The 20572-nt window shown below is 40.8% G+C and overlaps 1 protein-coding gene, 2 long non-coding RNA genes, 9 other non-coding genes and 1 pseudogene across 13 annotated transcripts; 1 reads left to right on the top strand and 12 right to left on the bottom strand.

The window, feature by feature from the left end:
- Nucleotides 1–1767: 1767 nt before the first annotated feature.
- arl2 (ADP-ribosylation factor-like 2) lies at nucleotides 1768–3272 on the top strand. Its single transcript, XM_056442348.1, has 4 exons — nucleotides 1768–2116; nucleotides 2415–2577; nucleotides 2711–2791; nucleotides 2883–3272. The coding sequence occupies exons 1-4, from the start codon at nucleotides 1920–1922 to the stop codon at nucleotides 3015–3017; spliced, it is 576 nt and encodes a 191-aa protein (XP_056298323.1). The 5' UTR covers nucleotides 1768–1919; the 3' UTR covers nucleotides 3018–3272.
- A 325-nt stretch (nucleotides 3273–3597) lies between these two features.
- LOC130211547 (uncharacterized) lies at nucleotides 3598–8372 on the bottom strand. 2 transcript variants are annotated; one of them, XR_008835094.1, is made up of 17 exons: nucleotides 8264–8372; nucleotides 7901–7995; nucleotides 7718–7754; nucleotides 7478–7520; nucleotides 7249–7298; nucleotides 6975–7021; nucleotides 6687–6732; nucleotides 6471–6516; nucleotides 6189–6233; nucleotides 5940–5985; nucleotides 5713–5764; nucleotides 5284–5336; nucleotides 4931–4966; nucleotides 4760–4792; nucleotides 4453–4551; nucleotides 4225–4274; nucleotides 3598–4027 (listed from the first exon to the last, which is right to left on the bottom strand). It is a non-coding gene; the product is annotated as an uncharacterized LOC130211547 (long non-coding RNA). The 2 variants fall into 2 exon arrangements; XR_008835095.1 differs by lacking the exon at nucleotides 7901–7995 and having other exon boundaries at nucleotides 8264–8371.
- LOC130212356 (small nucleolar RNA SNORD31) lies at nucleotides 4093–4166 on the bottom strand. The gene has a single exon (XR_008835314.1). It is a non-coding gene; the product is annotated as a small nucleolar RNA SNORD31 (small nucleolar RNA).
- On the bottom strand, nucleotides 5492–5616 carry LOC130212361 (small nucleolar RNA SNORD22). The gene has a single exon (XR_008835318.1). It is a non-coding gene; the product is annotated as a small nucleolar RNA SNORD22 (small nucleolar RNA).
- Nucleotides 6364–6427, bottom strand: LOC130212339 (small nucleolar RNA SNORD29). Its single transcript, XR_008835302.1, has one exon. It is a non-coding gene; the product is annotated as a small nucleolar RNA SNORD29 (small nucleolar RNA).
- LOC130212333 (small nucleolar RNA SNORD29) lies at nucleotides 6868–6931 on the bottom strand. Its single transcript, XR_008835296.1, has one exon. It is a non-coding gene; the product is annotated as a small nucleolar RNA SNORD29 (small nucleolar RNA).
- A 3234-nt stretch (nucleotides 8373–11606) lies between the features above and the next one.
- LOC130211546 (uncharacterized) lies at nucleotides 11607–15297 on the bottom strand. The gene is made up of 13 exons (XR_008835093.1): nucleotides 15263–15297; nucleotides 15036–15085; nucleotides 14782–14808; nucleotides 14498–14542; nucleotides 14254–14299; nucleotides 14016–14063; nucleotides 13730–13775; nucleotides 13485–13536; nucleotides 13050–13126; nucleotides 12742–12790; nucleotides 12482–12542; nucleotides 11938–11970; nucleotides 11607–11763 (listed from the first exon to the last, which is right to left on the bottom strand). It is a non-coding gene; the product is annotated as an uncharacterized LOC130211546 (long non-coding RNA).
- On the bottom strand, nucleotides 11830–11903 carry LOC130212346 (small nucleolar RNA SNORD31). Its single transcript, XR_008835309.1, has one exon. It is a non-coding gene; the product is annotated as a small nucleolar RNA SNORD31 (small nucleolar RNA).
- On the bottom strand, nucleotides 12610–12680 carry LOC130212344 (small nucleolar RNA SNORD31). Its single transcript, XR_008835307.1, has one exon. It is a non-coding gene; the product is annotated as a small nucleolar RNA SNORD31 (small nucleolar RNA).
- Nucleotides 12860–12926, bottom strand: LOC130212350 (small nucleolar RNA SNORD31; annotated as a pseudogene).
- On the bottom strand, nucleotides 13264–13388 carry LOC130212360 (small nucleolar RNA SNORD22). Its single transcript, XR_008835317.1, has one exon. It is a non-coding gene; the product is annotated as a small nucleolar RNA SNORD22 (small nucleolar RNA).
- Nucleotides 13909–13972, bottom strand: LOC130212335 (small nucleolar RNA SNORD29). The gene has a single exon (XR_008835298.1). It is a non-coding gene; the product is annotated as a small nucleolar RNA SNORD29 (small nucleolar RNA).
- LOC130212338 (small nucleolar RNA SNORD29) lies at nucleotides 14674–14738 on the bottom strand. The gene has a single exon (XR_008835301.1). It is a non-coding gene; the product is annotated as a small nucleolar RNA SNORD29 (small nucleolar RNA).
- Nucleotides 15298–20572: the final 5275 nt, after the last annotated feature.

Raw genomic sequence — 20572 nt, 5'->3', positions numbered from 1 at the left:
CAGGAAGAGCTCCGACCTTAATGACCATATTCTGAATCAGGCTGTGCGTGCGGGGGGATTTCTCAACGCTTTGCCGGTCAATGAACCGCCATGCCTCCCAACAGCAGCACAGGTTGTACCGCTTCTCTGCAGGATGTGATGTAACTTAAAGTGCTATTATGGCTTAATCTCTTCTCAACGAAGTTAAATACATAAATATCGCCAACACTAAAAGTTTTTGTTTCGGTTTGTTGACATTCAGTAAATTATTTAACCTGAGAAGAAATCCGAAATAAATGTATTGCGCAATTGGGTTAATTTGGTAAATCAGTGCACTATTATCAATGTCACGGCTCAGGAATATGATGAACTTGATTAGGCATTACATTAGTAAAAAATAATAATATCTCTATATATATATATATATATATATATATATATATATATATATATACATGTGTATATATACATAATAATTAGGGCTGTGAAACGATTAAAAATTTTAATCGGATTAATCACAGGTTTCTGTGGATTAATCATGATTAATCACATATTTCCGATATTCTCGGTATATTTTGTGAGAACATAGAGATTTATGACAAAAGACGGATATATACATTTATACATTCTTCTATACAATGGTGCTGCAACTCAGCAGTTATTTAGCAGTTTTCTTCCATATGGAACATTAATACATCTTCATCCTAAACAGAATGTTTAACCCTCCTGTTACCTTTTGGTCAATTTGACCCCATTCAATGTTTAATGTCGGTGTTCTTTGGGGTCAATTTGACCCCAGGCTGTTTTTCACTGTGTCAAACATATAAGAAATATCAACTTTTTTATTTATTTAAAGGGCTATTTAGGTAGTCAACAAACAAACATAAAGTACCTCACACTTAAACTTGGGAAGCAATATTAATTCTAATAATTTTCTGGAGGTTTTAATTGCTGGGGTCAAATTGACCCCGAGGGTAAAATATGTTAGTAAATGTAAAGGTAACAGGAGGGTTAAACAGAGCATTTTTCTCTTGTTTGTCAACCATTAACTCCACCATGATACAATCTAAAGGCCTCTAGTCTTCCTCTAGCAGCTGCTGAGGCAAACTGACTGTGTGGGTTTTCTTCATGAACTGGGCCGTGATGAAAGGGACGGCGGGGACACCGCTGCAAAGCTGAAACCTCACCGGCCCGGACAGGTGGACAGATTGACAAGTGACTTTTTTTTTGCTCGGTCCCGATGCGCGCGCACGGAGCTCTGTGGCGAGCGAGACGGAGATCGATAAGTGTTAACGCAACGCGTAATAAAAGAACAAAGACGTGCTATAGAGAACATGGTACTTAAAAAAAATTGTAAATGAATTAAGATTACTATACACAACGCGTTATTTTCAGCACTAATAATCGCGATATATATATATATACCCTATATCATATATACATAAGTCGGCAATATATAGTAGTTTGAACTCAAGGTTGAATGGTGAATTTGCGGAAGGATTGGATAAAATGTCTGCTAAATGACAATGAGATGAGATATATATGAAGGGTACATTGGTATATATCTTTTTTAGTATGGTTTTTTTCGTCATAGTGCGGCAAATATAATTGTATTTTTGTTCTGTATATTGCAACACAAAGGAACGAGCAAAACAGACATAGAGAATGCCTTACCGCTGGAGGTAATTCCCACAACAGACACACGGGGCGGGCTCATGTCACGTAGCTCAACTGGCAGCAGTATGACGTTGGTTAACTGTTGAGACGCAAACTTCGTCTGCGTTAATGACACGAGAACTGCAATTCAAGCCAGTGTGCGGTTTGAGACAATATATATATATATAAATATAACGTATTATGTGTGCTGGTGAGGTTTGTTGTGCGCGTCGTGTGCCGTCTCATGTCACGTTTCCTCGGTAGCTCTGACGTTGGTTAACTGGATGAGAGACACTAAAGTCTTAATAAATGAACAGGGACATCTAAAAGGTGAGAAGTACGCGTTCCTTCCTATACCTGGCTCGTGCAGAGGTCTGGACAACGCGGGGAAGACGACCATCCTGAAGAAGTTTAATGGAGAAGACATCAGCACCATCTCCCCGACGCTGGGCTTCAACATCAAAACACTGGAGCACAGAGGGTAACACACACACACACACCTCTAAAATAACGTATAGAATATGACACGTTATTTATTCCACAGACTGTGAAAAAAGGCTGTAACTTGAACATATGTTGGTCTTCATCCACTCAAAACGTATAACTTATGAGTCACAATAGATAATTGACCTACACACAGTATCCAGCTCTAAAGTCAAATATGCCCGGACAGCCAGCTCAATCAAACCTCAAAGAGCAAGATGGCATGCATGATGAGGATGTAGTATCCCAGTCTTCCTCCACACCCCTCATGTTCTCTTATCTCTTGTGTTTTCTAGGTTTAAATTGAATATTTGGGATGTCGGGGGTCAGAAGTCGCTGCGCTCCTACTGGAGGAACTACTTTGAGAGCACAGACGGGCTGGTGTGGGTGGTGGACAGCGCAGACAGACTCAGACTGGAGGACTGCAGACAGGAGCTCAGTTCACTGTTAATGGAGGAGGTACACACACTGCTGGAGACGACAGTGAAGAATCGTCTTATTCTTGCATTGTTTGAAGCAGAAATCCGTAATGCCGTTTACTTTGATTCTTAAATCAATCTCTGAAGTTGAGTTTCCTCTTTCCTCCATGCAGAGGTTAGCCGGCGCGACGCTGCTGGTGTTTGCCAACAAACAGGATTTGCCAGGATCCCTGTCGAAAGAGGCCATACGAGAGGTACGGTCCACCCCGTTGCAGGGATAATACTTTATCATTATTGCTGCTATGGCAGCTTGCAAAAATTGCACATCAATGTGTTTTCTTGCAGGCACTGGCCCTGGATGAGATCAAAAGTCATCACTGGTGCATCATCGGCTGCAGCGCAGTCACAGGAGACAACTTGTTAGCGGGAGTGGACTGGCTGTTGGATGACATCGCTGCAAGGATCTTCACCACCGACTGAGTGTTTGTCTGTTGGACCACGGCGTTTGAAAGAGCTCAAATGTCTTTGTTCCATCAGCGGTTTGTCACCACACGGTGCTGCTGTCCATCCAGGTTTATATACAAATGTATTTATATATTGACAGTTGAATGAGATGTTGATGGGAAACAATTAAGCAAACTAAACACAACATGGAAACCTAAATTGAGTGTTTTGTCTGCAATGCCTGACATCGTTACACATTTAAATACTGATTTAATAAAGTTGAAAGCTGCAGTGAATGGGCTAATTTCTAGAGTACAGCCTCAAGTGTCAATTCATGAAAATAAGTTTAGCCCATATTGATTCAAGGACATCAAGCTAGTCCATTTTATCCTGTGTCAAGGTGTCTTGTTCTAAAACACTTTATGTAAATGCTAATTTAAGTAATTTTGTAAACATTTCACTACTTAACTCCTCTTGGTTGCACACATCTAGTATCATATGTACAATGTAAACATTGACAAATGTAATCTCGAAAAATGCAGGTAAATGAAACTCGTGATTCATAGCTGATTATTTTCTTTAAATGGTTTGGCACAAGAACATTTTACTACAACCATTCAGTGAGCTGTCTTTATTTCTTAAATGCCTAAGTTACAATTACATTTATTTTTCAAACTCATCTCTGTACCATTAATGCAACATTGTTTTGTACAATTGATGCAAAGTATTCTTTGAAAACCCAGATTAAATATTCACTCAGCAATTTTACTTCATAGCCTCAGAATTTTAATTTAAGGAAATGCCTCAGTTTAACTATAAGACTGAGTAATGTTACACCGTATGTAGTTAAGAGTTTAGATTTACCATTTTATAACACCAGATGCCTCTTCAGGATTAATCAGAAATTCTTTATTAAAAGCACTTTTATTTGTTTCCTCAAAATATAAATATCCACATCATTAAATGATTTTGATGGCCCAGCAAACAAAATCACGTCTCCTGCAGCACGAGAAGGCCGACTCTTATGAAGAAGTTCTGGCTGGAAACTGCAAAGAAGGAGAAGCGTGTCAGAAACCAGGCGCATAAACATGAACTACAACTGTAGTCATATTTTGATCAGAGGGTTAACCAATCAGCCATGAATTTTCAGACTGGGGCGGTAATAAGAAACTAATCACTTCCAAAATAGTAAAGCGTGTAACATCTATGTTCTGCACAAAAAGCATTTCATCATTTGACTTACATGATGGCTTCCAGGTGACGTCCTTCCTCAAGACGATGCAAAACACCAACCTACCAAAGAATCATCATGGTGTAAGTCACATGCTTAGGATAGAAAATCATCAAGTCAACAAGGAGTAATCAGATTGAAGGCTGACATCAAAGTGATCAGGCATATGCTTGTCTTCAAATGTATTCATCATGTTTAAACCAAACACTAGTCAACTCATACAGCACATGTTTTACTCACCATTGATCACTTGCAGATTCTCTGTAGAGTTCGGGAGTCGACAGTGCAGGACAAGTCTTTCATTATTCCTCCACATCATCTTTGATCAGCCATGAACACCTGAAGGAATATAGGTCATCGTTTTCCCATGTAGAACTGAAACGGGTGTTTCACAGTGTTGGTGAAGCTCATATATGCTTCTCAGAATCTGGTAAAGAAGTTTCTTCAAAAGCTGATTCAGTTACATTATCATCACTGAAGCATCTGACAGCCAGTCAGTGGATACAGAGCTAAAACACAGGAGACTTTACAAAAGAACTTGAATTACCTCGTCAAGAATTGGGCGACATTATTCTCGCACCTAAAGGGGAGAAAAACAGCATGCATGAGTTCCAAGACAACTTCACACGTATAAGATTTATTTCATGCTACTCAGAATTTGTGTTGAAATTTCCAAAGATCAAACCACTACTAAAAAGAAAATTGGATTTGAACTTACAAGTCAAAGCCATCCCGATGACCTCCTTAGTTCCGGCTAGAGGTTGACAAGAAAAAAAATTATTACGGTCACCTTCTTGTTGGTACACAGAACAAGTTAGAAATCTGATCAGATAATTGTTTCAGTTATAAATCCAGATAAAAAACCAGCCACTCAGAGCCCTTCAGGGAGCCGGAGATCACTTTACACCTAAAAACGTGTTTCAGGGTTCTCAGTGTCTTATCGGGCCAAAAGGGAGTCTGAGACAATGTTGGATAGTCTGGTACCTGATAGTGGAGGCTAACTGGTGACTACTATCATCATCTCACACTCAAGTAGTGAAGTCCTTTGTGGTGGTCTAGAGTCAAACATACCGTGGGCATCTTTCATCCGGAGCGATGCTAGTCAGGCAGCTCCGTCCTGATGGCTGAAGACAAGAAAATGTTTAGGCCACTTTACAGATTTATTTATGAGTCTAGAAATTCATTTCTATTTTTTATTAAAGAGCACAGATAAGACTAATGTTCATATTCTAAACACATCTCATTGGCAGAGACAGTCACATTTATTTCAAGTTCAGCTTCCATTCAGACTGTTGGAACCCCAACATGTGTCCCCTTATTGCCAAGGCAACACCAGTGGGTCCACCTTTTCAGGTTCTGGCATTGAACCAAGGCGTAAGACGTGTGCGGATGTCATCATCAAGGAAACTGGTGACATTTCTAGTTTTAAAGCAGACTGGGTGTCGAGCATCAGCACCGACATCACCGACCACCAAGCAAACACCTGAAGGCATCACTCACCTGGACGAAGAGCGTGGTTGTTAAGATGGCAGCCTCTTCCAAAGCCAGGCACCTGCAACAGACTACAGTCAGGTCTGAGCACTGAGACAAAACTATCCACGTTTGACCTTCGCTGATGTCAGCTATTCGATTTCTCAACAGATCAGTTCAGATGAACGAGATTCTCGAATGCATGTCTCATCATTATCAGCAGGCATGGGAATAAAGGGTGCATTTATATATCTCACCTTCAACGAGACCGCCGCAATCATGCCAAAGCAGTCACTGAAGCATCTGTTGGCAAGAGAAGAAATTCATTTACAGCACAGAAGCTGCACTAAGAAAATTCACCCCGGTTAACCTTCACTGACGTCAGCCATTCGATTTATCAACAGGAGTTTCAGCTGAACGAGATTCACGAATGTATAAATGTCTCATCATTCTCAGCAGGTGTGGGAATAAAGGCCATTGGCCTCAAAGGTGCACCATGAGCTTACCTTCAACGAGACCCTGCAGTCCTACCAAAGCCGTCACTGAATCATCTGTTGGCAAGTCAAGAAATTAATTTACTACACAATCTAAACCTACATATAAATTTAGTGAGTGATCTGAGAGAATGCCACAACTCAAAATACAATCAAGCAGTCAAGTGGCATCAAAAATGAAAATGCAGTTTCACAGAAGTTCCTGTCGTTTCACATTGGTTCAAAGTGAGCTAAGTTCATCATCATTGAAACTGCATTACGCTACAAGTACATGTTAACGAGGGGACAACTTACCATGACTCTGAATTCCTACACGGCAGCCTCTTCCAAAGCCAGGCACCTGCAACAGACTACAGTCAGTTCTGAGCACTAAATATCCACGTTTGACATTCGCCGATGTCAGAGAGTCGATTTCTCAACATTAGTTCAGACGAACGAGACATATCTCATCATTCTCAGCAGGCGTGGGAATAAAGGCCATTGGCCTCAAAAGGTGTATTTATATCTCACCTTCAACGAGACCACCGCAATTATGCCAAAGCCGTCACTGAATGATCTGTTGGCAAGAGAAGAAATTCATTTACTGCACAGAAGCTATACCTACACATACTTTGAAAAGTTTTCACTCATTAAGATGCCACAACTCAAAATACAATCACGGAGTTAAAGTGCCATCAAAAATGAAAATGCAGTTTCTCAGAAGTTCTTGTCGTTTCACATTGGTTCAAAGTGAGCTAAGTTAATCATCATCGAAACTTCATTACGGTACAAGTACATGTTAATGAGGGGACAACTTACCATGACTCTGAATTCCTTCACTCCGTGAAGGTCTTGCTCTCTTGGCTCTGCAAGAGAAGAAAGCACTTCAGTAGAGTCCAACAACTATATATGATAATGTTGAGGTTCAAATGTTTGATCAGGGCTTTGGTGACAAACTGCCATGTGACATTAGTCGTCCAGTGGTTTGATGGGTTTATCCCCATTTCATCCTTTCAAACACTTCCCTTTACTTATGATTAATGACATCACTCATCTATGTGCTGCACAAAAGGCATTTCATCATTTGACTTACATGATGGCTTCTAGGTGACGTCCTTCCTCAAGACGATGCAAAACACCAACCTACCAAAGAATCATGATGGTGTAAGTCACATGCTTAGGATAGAAAATCATTATCAAGTCAAGGAGTAATCAGATTGAAGGCTGACATCAAAGCGATCAGGCATATGCTTGTCTTCAAATGTATTCATCATGTTTAAACCCCAACACCAGTCAACTCATACAGCACATGTTTTACTCACCATTGATCACGTGCAGATTTGAGAGTAGACAATGCAGAACAACCTGAAGAGAAAGATCCAGTTAGCCTGCTGAAGGACGTGAGTCTGACGTCACACGTATGATATTAATTTCATGCTACTCAGAATGTGAGAAAAGTTTCCACAAATATATTCAGTGAGAGTTCAAACACAACATCACTGCAGCACGAGCTAGTCGAGACTAAATCATGTCCAACGAGCCACGTGGTGAAGGTAAATTACCTTTGCAGCGACCGGGTCCTGAACGTCTGGACCTCATCTGTAAAGCAAAGAGCACATTGCTTCAGCATGGCGGCCCGTTAGCTAGCGGCTAACTTCCTCCACCCGGCGAACACGTGACCGCTCCACGTGCAGAGCTCAGGGAGGCGCGAGAGAAAAGAGGTATAGAGCGATCAAGTGACTCACATCAGAATAATGAAGTGCAGTCAGTCATTCAGTACAGGTCTGTAATCATCATCATTGAGACACTGAAGCCACAACGAACTCTAGAGCGGCCATTCCTAGAGGAGTTCAAACAACATACTTCAGCGTGTGCGACACACAACATATTAAATGCATAATCTCATAAACATGGTGTGGTTCACGTTATTGAAAGTCATGAAATTAAACTAACGCGTTTTAATGCCGGATGGTTAAGGATTGGTTGAAGCTCTGGTCGGTGCTGCAGTGAAGCTGCGAGCTCCAACACAACTGGAGCTTGTAAATAAGTTTACAGTAGAAAGTGTTCTCGCTTATTATGTACAAGTTTTAAAAAGAATGAGCTCCAACCTGAAGTGCAGTCACTGTCGTTGGGTACAGGTCTGGATCCTTCATCATTAGGTTCGTTGGAGATGAACCAGTCCAGCTCAGAATCGATCGGCGCGCAATGCATGCTGGTAAGATTTGTGTCCCATTTGGTCCCGATTCGCTCTGACGTCATATACACGTGGTCAACGATAATCTCGCGAGAGCCAGACGTCACATCAGAGAGCTGATTGGCTCTGAGCTTTGACAACAAACACCACGTGTTGTAGAAAAGACTCATTTGCTGTGTAGTAGTAGAAATACTTCACGCTCGATTGTTGGCTGTTAGTCTTAGGTTTAATCTAAAGACGCATACTGTGTGATTAATAATAAACCAAGCTTATTTATAAAACACATGTCAGAACAAGCAGCAAACTAACTGGACTGATCACACACAGCAAGGGACAGAGCAGACTCTGCTGAGGAGACTGAGGTCTTCTGAAGTGCAGGGAGCACTCCTGAAGACGTTCTTTGAATCTGTGGCGGCTAAACGTGATTATCCCAGATTGTTGCTTTCAACCTCCTGATGTTTGCGGGTTTGAGGTTTATACCAGGGAGCAAACCTCCTTTGCCTCAGCGTCTTTTTCTTCACAGGGGCTATCGAGTCCAGTGTGATTCTCAGTGAGCCTGTGGCACTATAGACAAGATCAGTGGTCCCCAAACTAAGGCCCGCGGGGCCGGATACGGCCCGCCTCCACATTTGGTCCGGCCCTCTGAACAATACCAGACCCATTATGATTTTCTTTTCAGTCTGGCTTCGCAAATACTAGACTAGCCCCTGTCAAATAGAACGGAATAATGACAAAAATGTTAGGTAAGAGAAAAAATAGTGTTATTTATTTCCTGACTTTTCTGTGAAGATCCCAGAAAGGGTTATCAATATTTGGTTATGTGTGGCTTTCTGGAAAACAATACATGTTTACATTTAGGCACCCCTGCGATCGTCACACCTTTTCTGTTACAAACTGACCCCGGCCCCCATCAGAGAAGGGAAAAGTTATGTGACCCTCGCAGGAAAAAGTTTGGGGACCCCTGGACAAGATGATCCATCTGGGACGGACACAAGTCACAGGAGTCCTCTGTTATATTGAGACGTGGTAAATTAAATGCAGAAGGGATCGCTTCTTTAAATTTAGCTACAGCAATGTCAGTTAGACATCTGGTGTAGAGACTTGTACACTCCGGTAGTATAAACTCAAAAGTTATGAGGTAGAGGTCTGACAAGAGGATTCTGTGGGAAGACCTCCAAATGTTCAATGTCAACGCCACATTAAAATTACATGTCATTTGGCTGACGCTTTTATCCAAAGCGACTTACAGTACTGTTACATTCATTCACTGTAGACGCAGCTACAGGGAGCAACTCAGGGTTAAGTGTCTTGCTCAAGGACACATCGACTAGGGCGGGGATTGAACCTCCAACCCCCTGATTGAAAGACGGACCTGCTACCCACTCACCCATAGTCGCCCACATGCAGGAACAAGGTCGAGGGTGTGGCCAAAGCAGAGAGTGGGTTTCTACCTCCATTTGCCTGATGGATCATGGAGGTCTGGATCGTGATCCATGCCTCCGACCAACTATTCATGCACTCTGTCATATTCATTGAATATGTTGTTACTCTGTAATGATTCCTTCTGTACACCTGTCATCTTTTGTTTGTCCATCCTGGAGAGGGATCCTCCTCTGTTGCTCTCCTGAAGGTTTCTTCCCTTTTTTCCCCGTGGAAGGGTTTTTCTATTTCTTGGGAGTTTTTCCTGATCCGATGTGAGGTCAAAGGTCAGGGATGTCGTATGTGCACAGATTGTAAAGCCCTGAGGCAAATTTGTTATTTGTGATAATGGGCTATACAAAATAAACTGAATTGAATAAAACATATAATTGGGCCAAGCGAGAGTTTAGATTGTTTGAGGAATATTAGAATAAACCAGGTCCTAGTCTAACCTGCGGGGTGCGGCAATATTTTCTTCAATAAAATTGAGATTGGTCTCAAAACAAAAGATCAAGAATAGTATTTAAAGTTTGGTACTGAGAGACCACCTTTAGTTTTACGCCTTAGTAGTGTGGACATGTTAACTCGGGGTTGTGTTTCCAGCCTCATATCAACCTGGAAATTAAGCATTGAAGTTATTTCCAATAATTAGGTGGAGATAAGGGTCACATCGATGTAAAGAAATGAACTCTTGGTTGAACATCCATCTTCACAATAGAATTAGGATGTTTAATTCTGAATCCCATCTCTAAAGGTCAGATTCAATATATTTATAAATGTCCATGTCAGTTTGAGATGATTGTATTTAGGGATTTGAAGATTTCAAATCCAAGGTATTTGAAATGTTTAACAATGGGAATATTAAAAAGGTAGGGAACTTGTTATTCAATGTTGATTTAATGGTTAAAGAGCTGATTTGGTCCTATTGATTTGATAACCTGACAATGAACTATATTCTGCAACGGTACTTAGAATATGAGGAATGGAAGAAGGGGCTTTGTCAACAGCACATTTTATGACGTGTCATTGAAAGTGATTGGAAAGATAAACGGAGGTTTAGATATTGAGCAAATAAAAGGGGCTAAAGGGCATTGTTGACGAGATGCCAAAATTGGTTAAAATATTTTCCGGGTTTAGGCAATACATATATAAATGCCATTTTAATGTCTAAGAAACAAACCTTTACAATAGAAGTTAATCTCCAATAGAATCCTAACAGATCTCCAAAAGTTAAGTAAAATGCAGGGGGATCTGATCAGGGAAAACGTTAAGGTATTGAAATGGGAGGAAACTAAAATTGGCTAGGGTGCCAGTTTTAAACTGCATTGTCTCGATGGCCTTAAGTACACAGATAACGCCGGTGTTCTGGATTAAAATCAGGCAGACGTTCCTGAGAAAGTACTGAACCCACTTCCATCATCACTAATTTTGCAAATCTGGTGAATTTAAGATCGGATCGTTGAGACCCAAACTCTGGGCTCCCACTAGGTGTAATGCAAGTTATGGCATTATAGCAATTTTATTGCACAAAAGCAAGTAACTTAAAAAGGTTGGAGACCACCGGTTTGAGCATTTAGCTTGACCAGCGTAGTCTTTAATTCTTAATTGCTTGCATCACAATTGAATGTGTTTTTTAAACTCATCTTTGTACTATCAGTGCAAGTTTTGTACAATTGATACAAAGTATTCTTTAAAAATGCAGTTAGATGAAATATTTAAACAACAATTCCTTCAGAATTATGCTTTGCCTTAGTTTCACTATAAGACGTATATTGTAGGTAAGAAAGAGGCAATGACAGTTAACATAGTTTAGAGTTACCACTTAATAACCTGACAGATGCCTTTTCATGATTAATCACAAATTCTTTATTGAAAGCCCTTTCAAAATATAAATATCCACAGCATGAAATGATTTTTACAGTCACCCCCAAAATTAGGTCTCCTGTAGCACGAGATGGCCGAATGGTATGAAGGCGTCAACGTAATGGCCGGAAACTGCAAAGAAAGCGAAGCTCGTTAGAAACCAGGTGCATAAATCTGAACCTTAACCGTAAAGTCATACTTTGATCAGAGGGTTAACCAATCAGTCATGAATTATCAGACTGGGGCGGTACTAGAAACTCATCACTTCTAGATGGACATAATAAAGCGTGAGTTTTAAATTCTTACCATAAAGCCCCAAGCAGTAGATCCAGATGGACTCTGATGATCATAAACACAAGATGCTTCTTAAAATGTGCACACAACACAAACACATTTAGTCCTGTAACATGGTGGATACCAGTCACAACATTATAAAGTCATTTCCATATAAATGAGTTGACAATTATATTGAAATTTGTTATATGCAAAATTTCTCATGCCCACCAACATCTTTTGAAATTAGATCTACAATAAAGTGGATGGACTATCCATTTCAAACCTCAATACATAACGTACATTTTGACTGTTATGCAAAGACAGAATGGTACAATTTAGTTTCTGGGATTAGATCAGAAAAAATTCTCAGTCATGTCACAGTCAGCGCTCTGCTCCATAAGAACACCAGCAGGTCACTTTACACCTTAAGGGGGGTAAGGGTCATCAGTGCCATACAGGGTCAACAGGAGGAGAGGCTGACTGGAGTAGTAAGGGCTATGAGGAAACCCTTGACTGGAAAGAGATCTTCATCATGTCCACTATCCCAGAAACATGACTCTAGGTTCACATTTACCTGCAGCAGTTAAGAGTCTCTGCGGTTCCAAAACCGTACGAGTAAGCCAGCGACACCAATCCTGCAACAAGTGACTCTGGTTAGTTAATCCAGGTCTAGTAATGAGAGCAAGAACAATTTTATTTCTAGTTAGATCAGAGCGGTACCGATCAGTCATGAATTATCAGACTGGGGCGGTAATAAGAAAATCACTTCTACTCATGTTTAACATATTTGTCAAGCAAGTTAATTGAAAGATCTGAAAATGAAACTACATTTACCTGCAGCAGTCCCAGGTGTCCTGTTGCCCACACTGAAGAGGTCAGCAAACTGAAACGAGTGAAAAGGTGAGTCAATACAGGTCGGTTTGATTTATGAGAGACTACATTATTACGTCTAGTGAGATCAGAGAGGTACCAATCAGTCATGAATTCTCAGACTGGGGCGGTAATAAATAACTAATCACTTCTACTAGAGAGAGCAACGTGTAAGAGTTAGTGGAGCGATTGTAGCCAACTGTACTCTGAACCAGATGAAAGTGTCAAGAAAGACTCCCCAAAACTGATGTGACAGGTGTATTTGAACTTACAAGTCAACGTCATCCCGATGACCTCGTACTCCGGTCCGGTTAGAGGTTGACTTCTCAGAAGCAGCTCGTCCTAATGGCTGAAGAAAAAGAAATGTTTTGGCCACTTTACAGATTTATTTAAGCGTCTAGATTCAGTCAAGAGCACAGGTAAGACACATTTGCTCATATTCTAAACATGTGAACACATCTCATTTGCGGAGATTTAAGTTCAGCTTCCATTCAGACTGTTGGAACCCCAACATGTGTCCCCTTATTGCCAAGGCAACACCAGTGGGTCCACCTTTTCAGGTTCTGGCATTGAACCAAGGCGTAAGACGTGTGCGGATGTCATCATCAAGGAAACTGGTGACATTTCTAGTTTTAAAGCAGACTGGGTGTCGAGCATCAGCACCGACATCACCGACCACCAAGCAAACACCTGAAGGCATCACTCACCTGGACGAAGAGCGTGGTTGTTAAGATGGCAGCCTCTTCCAAAGCCAGGCACCTGCAACAGACTACAGTCAGGTCTGAGCACTGAGAGACAAAACTATCCACGTTTGACCTTCGCTGATGTCAGCTATTCGATTTCTCAACAGATCAGTTCAGATGAACGAGATTCTCGAATGCATGTCTCATCATTCTCAGCAGGCGTGGGAATAAAGTCCATTGGCCTCAAAGGGTGTATTTATATATCTCACCTTCAACGAGACCACCGCAATCATGCCAAAGCCATCACTGAATCATCTGTTGGCAAGAGAAGAAATTCATTTACTGCACAGAAGCTATACCTACACATACTTTGATTAGTTTTCACTCATTAAGACGCCACAACTCAAAATACAATGAAAGAGTTAGTGGCATCAAAAATGAAAATGCAGTTTCTCAGAAGTTCCTGTCGTTTCACATTGGTTCAAAGTGAGCTAAGTTCTTCATCATCGAAACTGCATTATGCTACAAGTACATGTTAACGAGGGGACAACTTACCATGACTCAGTGAATTTCTTCATGACAGCCTCTTCCAAAGCCAGGCACCTGCAACAGACTACAGTCAGGTCTGAGCACTGAGAGCCAAAACTATCCAAGTTTGACCTTCGCTGATGTCAGATATTCGATTTCTCAACAGATCGGTTCAGATGAACGAGATCACGAATGCATGTCTCATCATTTTCAGCAGGCGTGGGAATAAAGTCCATTGGCCTCAAAGGGTGTATTTATATCTCACCTTCAACGAGACCGCCGCAATCTTGCCAAAGCCGTCACTGAACCATCTGTTGGAAAGAGAAGAAATTAATTTACCGCACAGAAGCTTCACTAAGAAAGCTCTCCCCGGTTGACCTTCACCGATGTCAGCTATTCGATTTCTCAACAGGAGTTCAGACGAACGAAACTCCACGAATGTATGTCTCATCATTCTCAGCAGGTGTGGGAATAAAGGCAGTTGGCCTCAAGGTGCATCAAGAGCTTACCTTCAACGAGGCCCTGCAGTCCTGCCAAAGCCGTCACTGAATAATCTGTTGGCAAGTGAAGAAATTAATTTACTACACAAGCTAAAGCTACATATACATTTAGTGAGTGCTCTGAGAGAATGCCACAACTCAAAATACAATCAAGGAGTTAAAGTGGCATCAAAAATGAAAACGCAGTTTCCCAGAAGTTCCTGTCGTTTCACAGTGGTTCAAAGTGAGCTAAATTCATTCATCATTGAAACTGCATTACGCTACAAGTACATGTTAACGAGGGGACAACTTACCACGACTCAGTGAATTCCTTCACGGCTCTGAAAGAGAAGAAAGCACTTCAGTAGAGTCCAACAACTATATGATAATGCTGCGGTTCAAATGTTTGATCAGGGCTTTGGTGACAAACTGCCATGTGACATTAGTCGTCCAGAAGTTTGATGGGTAAAACCCCATTTCATCCTTTCAAACACTTCCCTTTACTTATGATTAGCAACATCACACTCATCTATGTGCTGCACAAAAGGGATTTCATCATTTGACTTACATGATGGCTTCCAGGTGACGTCCTTCCTCAAGACGATGCGAAACACCAACCTACCAAAGAATCATGATGTGTAAGTCACATGCTTAGGATAGAAAATCATTATCAAGTCAAGGAGTAATCAGATTGAAGGCTGTCATCAAAGTGATCAGGCATATGCTCGTCTTCAAATGTATTCATCATGTTTGAACCCAACACTAGGCAACTTATCCAGCACATGGTTTACTCACCATTGATCACTTGCAGATTTGAGAGCCGACAGTGCAGAAACAAAGAGAGAGAAAAAGAATCTTAAATTAAAACTAAGGCGCAGTGGAGCTTCCGCAAATCACATGCGTAATTTCGACAAATTTCCCCTTGGGGATTAATAAAGTATATATCTATCTATCTATCTATCTAACAAGGAGTAATCAGATTGAAGGCTGTCATCAAAGTGATCAGGCATATGCTGGTCTACAAATGTATTCATCATGTTTGAACCCCAACCCGAGTCAACTCATAAAGCACATGTTTTACTCACCATTGATCACTTGCAGATTTGAGAGTCGACAGTGCAGAACAACCTGAAGATAAAGATCCCAGTTAATCTTAAACTAAGGCGTAAAGGTGAGCTTCCGCAAATCACATGCGTAACAAGGAGTAATCAGATTGAAGGCTGACATCAAAGTGATCAGGCATATGCTTGTCTTCAAATGTATTCATCATGTTTAAACCCCAACACTAGTCAACTCATAAAGCACATGTTTTACTCACCATTGATCACTTGCAGATTTGAGAGTCGACAGTGCAGAACAACCTGAAGAGAAAGATCCAGTTAGCCTGCTGAAGGACGCGAGTCTGACGTCACACATGTATGAGATTAATTTCATGCTACTCAGAATGTGAAGTTTCCACAAATATATTCAGTGAGAGAGTTCAAACACAACATCACTGCAGCACGAGTTAGTCGAGACTAAATCATGTCCAACGAGCCACGTGGTGAAGGTAAATTACCTTTGCAGCGACCGGGTCCTGAACGTCTGGACCTCATCTGTAAAGCAAAGAGCACATTGCTTCAGCATGGCGGCCCGTTAGCTAGCGGGCTAACTTCCTCCAGCCGGCGAACACGTGACCGCTCCACGTGCAGAGCTCAGGGAGGCACGAGCACGGATAAAGAATATATAGCATAACCAGTGTCTCACATCAGAATAATTTAGTGCAGTCACAGTCATTCAGTACAGGTCTGTAATCATCATCATTGAGAGACACTTAAGCTTGAGGGGCCATTTCTAGAAGAGCTTTAAAAAAAAAAAAATACTTTAGCTTAAGGGACGCAATAAATATTACATGCATAATCTCCTAAACGTGTTGCGTTTAACGTTAATTAAACTAATGAGAATAAACTAATGTGTTTTAATGCCGGATGGTTAAGGATTGGTTGAAGCTCTGGTCGGTGCTGCAGTGAAGCTGCGAGCTCCACCACAACTGGAGCGTGTAAAATAAATATTATAATAAATAAGTTGACACGCAGCTGATTTAGTGAAGTATTATCAAAGTAGAAAGTGTCCTTTATCATAATGTACAATTTTTAAAATGAATGCGCTCCAAAAGACTAGATGTGAAGTCTTACCTTGGACCGAAGAGAGAAGGAAGTGGCCGAGCTAACCCGCCCGTCTCGCTTTTATATCCCGGGTGAGCGACTCCTCCCAGCCGGGAAAACTGTCTCTGGCATTTCCACGAGCTGTGGAAAAAATTTATATTTTAATTTAAGATTATTATTATAATTAATATTATTATAATTATTATTTGTGTATCGAGGACTTACAGGTAAGATCCAGAATAAAACCTGCAGAGTTTATTTTACTGCGTCTTTCCGTAAAGAAAAACGTCTTATTGTTTTTGTCCACATGGTGGCAGCAAAGATACCGAAAAGGCTAAATGTTCTTCCCAACTTAAAATGTATTTCCTATAATACACTGTGACTGGACATTATTAAGAAAATATGAGATTAGAAAAGCGGGGAGATTTTTTTATTTTAATAATATTATCAAGAACATGACGTACTGTGGTTTTAAAATGATCACGTATAATCAATTGTCATTAAGTAGCTTCTTCTCTGTATTTAAAAATATATATAAATAACAAAAGATGAACAAAAACATATCGGTACATTCATGAGTTGAACACAAATATATACAGACATCTTAGATATTTTTATATGCATCTAGCTAAGTTCTTCATCATCGAAACTGCATTATGCTACAAGTACATGTTAACGAGGGGACAACTTACCATGACTCAGTGAATTTCTTCATGACAGCCTCTTCCAAAGCCAGGCACCTGCAACAGACTACAGTCAAGTCTGAGCACTAAAAGACTAAACTATCCACGGTTGACATTCGCCGATGTCAGAGAGTGAATTTCTCAACATTAGTTCAGACGAACGAGACACATCTCATCATTCTCAGCAGGCGTGGGAATAAAGGCCATTGGCCTCAAAAGGTGTATTTATATCTCACCTTCAACGAGACCACCGCAATTATGCCAAAGCCGTCACTGAATGATCTGTTGGCAAGAGAAGAAATTCATTTACTGCACAGAAGCTATACCTACACATACTTTGATAAGTTTTCACTCATTAAGACGCCACAACTCAAAATACAATCACGGAGTTAAAGTGCCATCAAAAATGAAAATGCAGTTTCGCAGAGGTTCTTGTCGTTTCACATTGGTTCAAAGTGAGCTAAGCATTACGGTACAAGTACATGTTAATGAGGGGCCAACTTACCATGACTCAGTGAATTCCTTCACTCCGTGAAGGTCTTGCTCTCTTGGCTCTGCAAGAGAAGAAAGTACTTCAGTAGAGTCCAACAACTATATACATACCTGCAAACTCATGAGGGACGGGGGGGGGTGTGCAGGTGACTTTTGTGGTGACAACGGGGGGGGGGGGTGGTGGTGCAGGTGACTTTTTGTTGTTGTTGTCACCACATCCACGTTGTTTGAAGCCTCAAAGCTTTTAGAATCACAACTTGTCATTTTATTGTTCCGACCACAAATCTAAATAATGATAATAAACAGTTTAAGAACAAAAGGTCCTCCGCTCTGACTCAGCCCTGTAATGATAGTAATAACAAATATACATTGTCATTTTATATAATATGGTTAAAGTCATTAATAAACCAACTTCCTTTTTTCTTCCTGAACAGTCCTCATGGACTTTTCCCTGAATCTGTTCTGTCTCTACCTGTTTGTCACGATACTCATATTATAACTTCTATACATATTACATACCTGCCATAAATATCATGATACCCGATACCAGAATTCTATACAATACCATAAAAACAATATGGTACCATAAATACGAGACTGGTATATTTATCTATAATAGTAATAAATAAAACATCTGTATGGTTCACTTTTTACCAACTTTTTCAACACTTAACAAATGACAGTAATATGAGTATTCATACAGCCAGATATGAATGAAACTACATGGTTCCATCATAGCATTGATTATACACTATGAGGCCGTTAGTCTCTGACCAGATGATACACAGTTCATCAGGATGAGCAGCTGGAGAGTTACACAACTTTACAGACAAACATTTCACTTCTGGCATCTTTTTATTTTTTTTTCGAAGTCGGTCTCTAAAGCTGCCGCCACTTCTTCGCTGTGAGCTGCGCGCAGCAGTGTGCAGCAGCTCGACACGGAGCAGCGCGTGCGCTCTGATCGCTCTCTTAATGAAGTATCGATACTAAAACTAAATCACATCGTGTTTAACGTACGGGTACTTTGTTAGCATCACTACACCGTGCAGCGTGACAACAGCAGATGTAGCGGCTAACATTCAAGCTAACTTGAACCCCCAAACGATGTCGACAACTGAACGCTGATTGGCCGAGACTCGTCCCATCAAAGATGTTTTATTGCGAAGAAGAGCACCACTTCACACTTTTCTCCGCGTCCACTGCAATCAACGGCAGGCGGCCTCAGGTGCAAAACAAAAAACAAAAAAAAAAAAAACTTTTCACGTGGATGACCTATTTTGAGTTCAAAACGGTGAATTTCACCGAAAGGTGACAAGTTTGCAGGTATGTATATATGATGTTGAGGTTCAAATGTTTGATCAGGGCTTTGGTGACAAACTGCCATGTGACATTAGTCGTCCAGTGGTTTGATAGATAAAACCCCATTTCATCCTTTCAAACACTTCCCTTTACTTATGATTAATGACATCACTCATCTATGCGCTGCACAAAAGGGATTTCATCATTTGACTTACATGATGGCTTCCAGGTGACGTCCTTCCTCAAGACGATGCAAAACACCAACCTACCAAAGAATCATGATGGTGTTAGTCACATGCTTAGGATAGAAAATCATTATCAAGTCAACAAGGAGTAATCAGATTGAAGGCTGACATCAAAGCGATCAGGCATATGCTTGTCTTCAAATGTATTCATCATGTTTAAACCCCAACACTAGGCAGCTCACAAAGCACATGTTTTACTCACCATTGATCACTTGCAGGTTCTCTGAAGAGTTCAGTGAGTCGACAGTGCAGAACAACCTGAAGAGAAAAATCCCAGTTAATCTTAAACTAAGGAGTAAAAAACTGCAAAAATCACATGCGCAACAAACAAGTAGTAATCAGATGTCTGTCATCAAAAAGATCATAGGCATGCTTCTCTTCTTGTATTTCATCATGTTTAAACAAAACAACTCAAAAACTCATAGCACATGTTTTACTCACCATTGATCACTTGCAGATTTGAGAGTCGACAGTGCAGAACAACCTGAAGAGCAAGATCCAGTTAGCCTGCTGAAGGACGCGAGTCTGACGTCACACATGTATGAGATTAATTTCATGCTACTCAGAATGTGAAGTTTCCACACATATATTCAGTGAGAGAGTTCAAACACAACATCACTGCAGCGCGAGTTAGTCGAGACTAAATCATGTCCAACGAGCCACGTGGTGAAGGTAAATTACCTTTGCAGCGACCGGGTCCTGAACGTCTGGACCTCATCTGTAAAGCAAAGAGCACATTGCTTCAGCATGGCGGCCCGTTAGCTAGCGGCTAACTGCCTCCACCCGGCGAACACGTGACGGCTCCACGTGCAAAACTCAGGGAGGCACGAGCACGGATAAAGAATATGTATAGCATAACCAGTGTCTCACATCAGAATAATTTAGTGCAGTCACAGTCATTCAGTACAGGTCTGTAATCATCATCATTGACACTTAAGCTTGAGGGGCCATTTCTAGAAGAGCTTTAAAATTAAAATTAAAATACTTTATCTTAAGGGACGCAATAAATATTACATGCATGATCTCCTAAACGTGTTGCGTTTAATGTTAATTAAACTCATGAGAATAAACTAATGTGTTTTAATGCCGGATGGTTAAGGATTGGTTGAAGCTCCGGTCGGTGCTGCAGTGAAGCTGCGAGCTCCAACACAACTGGAGCGTGTAAAAAAAAATATATAATAAAAAAGTTGACACGCAGCTGATTTAGTGAAGTATTATCAAAGCACAAAGAGTTCTTTATCA

Source organism: Pseudoliparis swirei, chromosome 21 (genome assembly GCF_029220125.1).
Source record: "Pseudoliparis swirei isolate HS2019 ecotype Mariana Trench chromosome 21, NWPU_hadal_v1, whole genome shotgun sequence".
Taxonomy (NCBI): Eukaryota; Metazoa; Chordata; class Actinopteri; order Perciformes; family Liparidae; genus Pseudoliparis; species Pseudoliparis swirei.
The sequence above is the reverse complement of the archived record's forward strand: the minus strand, read 5'-3'. Positions and strand labels throughout refer to the sequence as shown.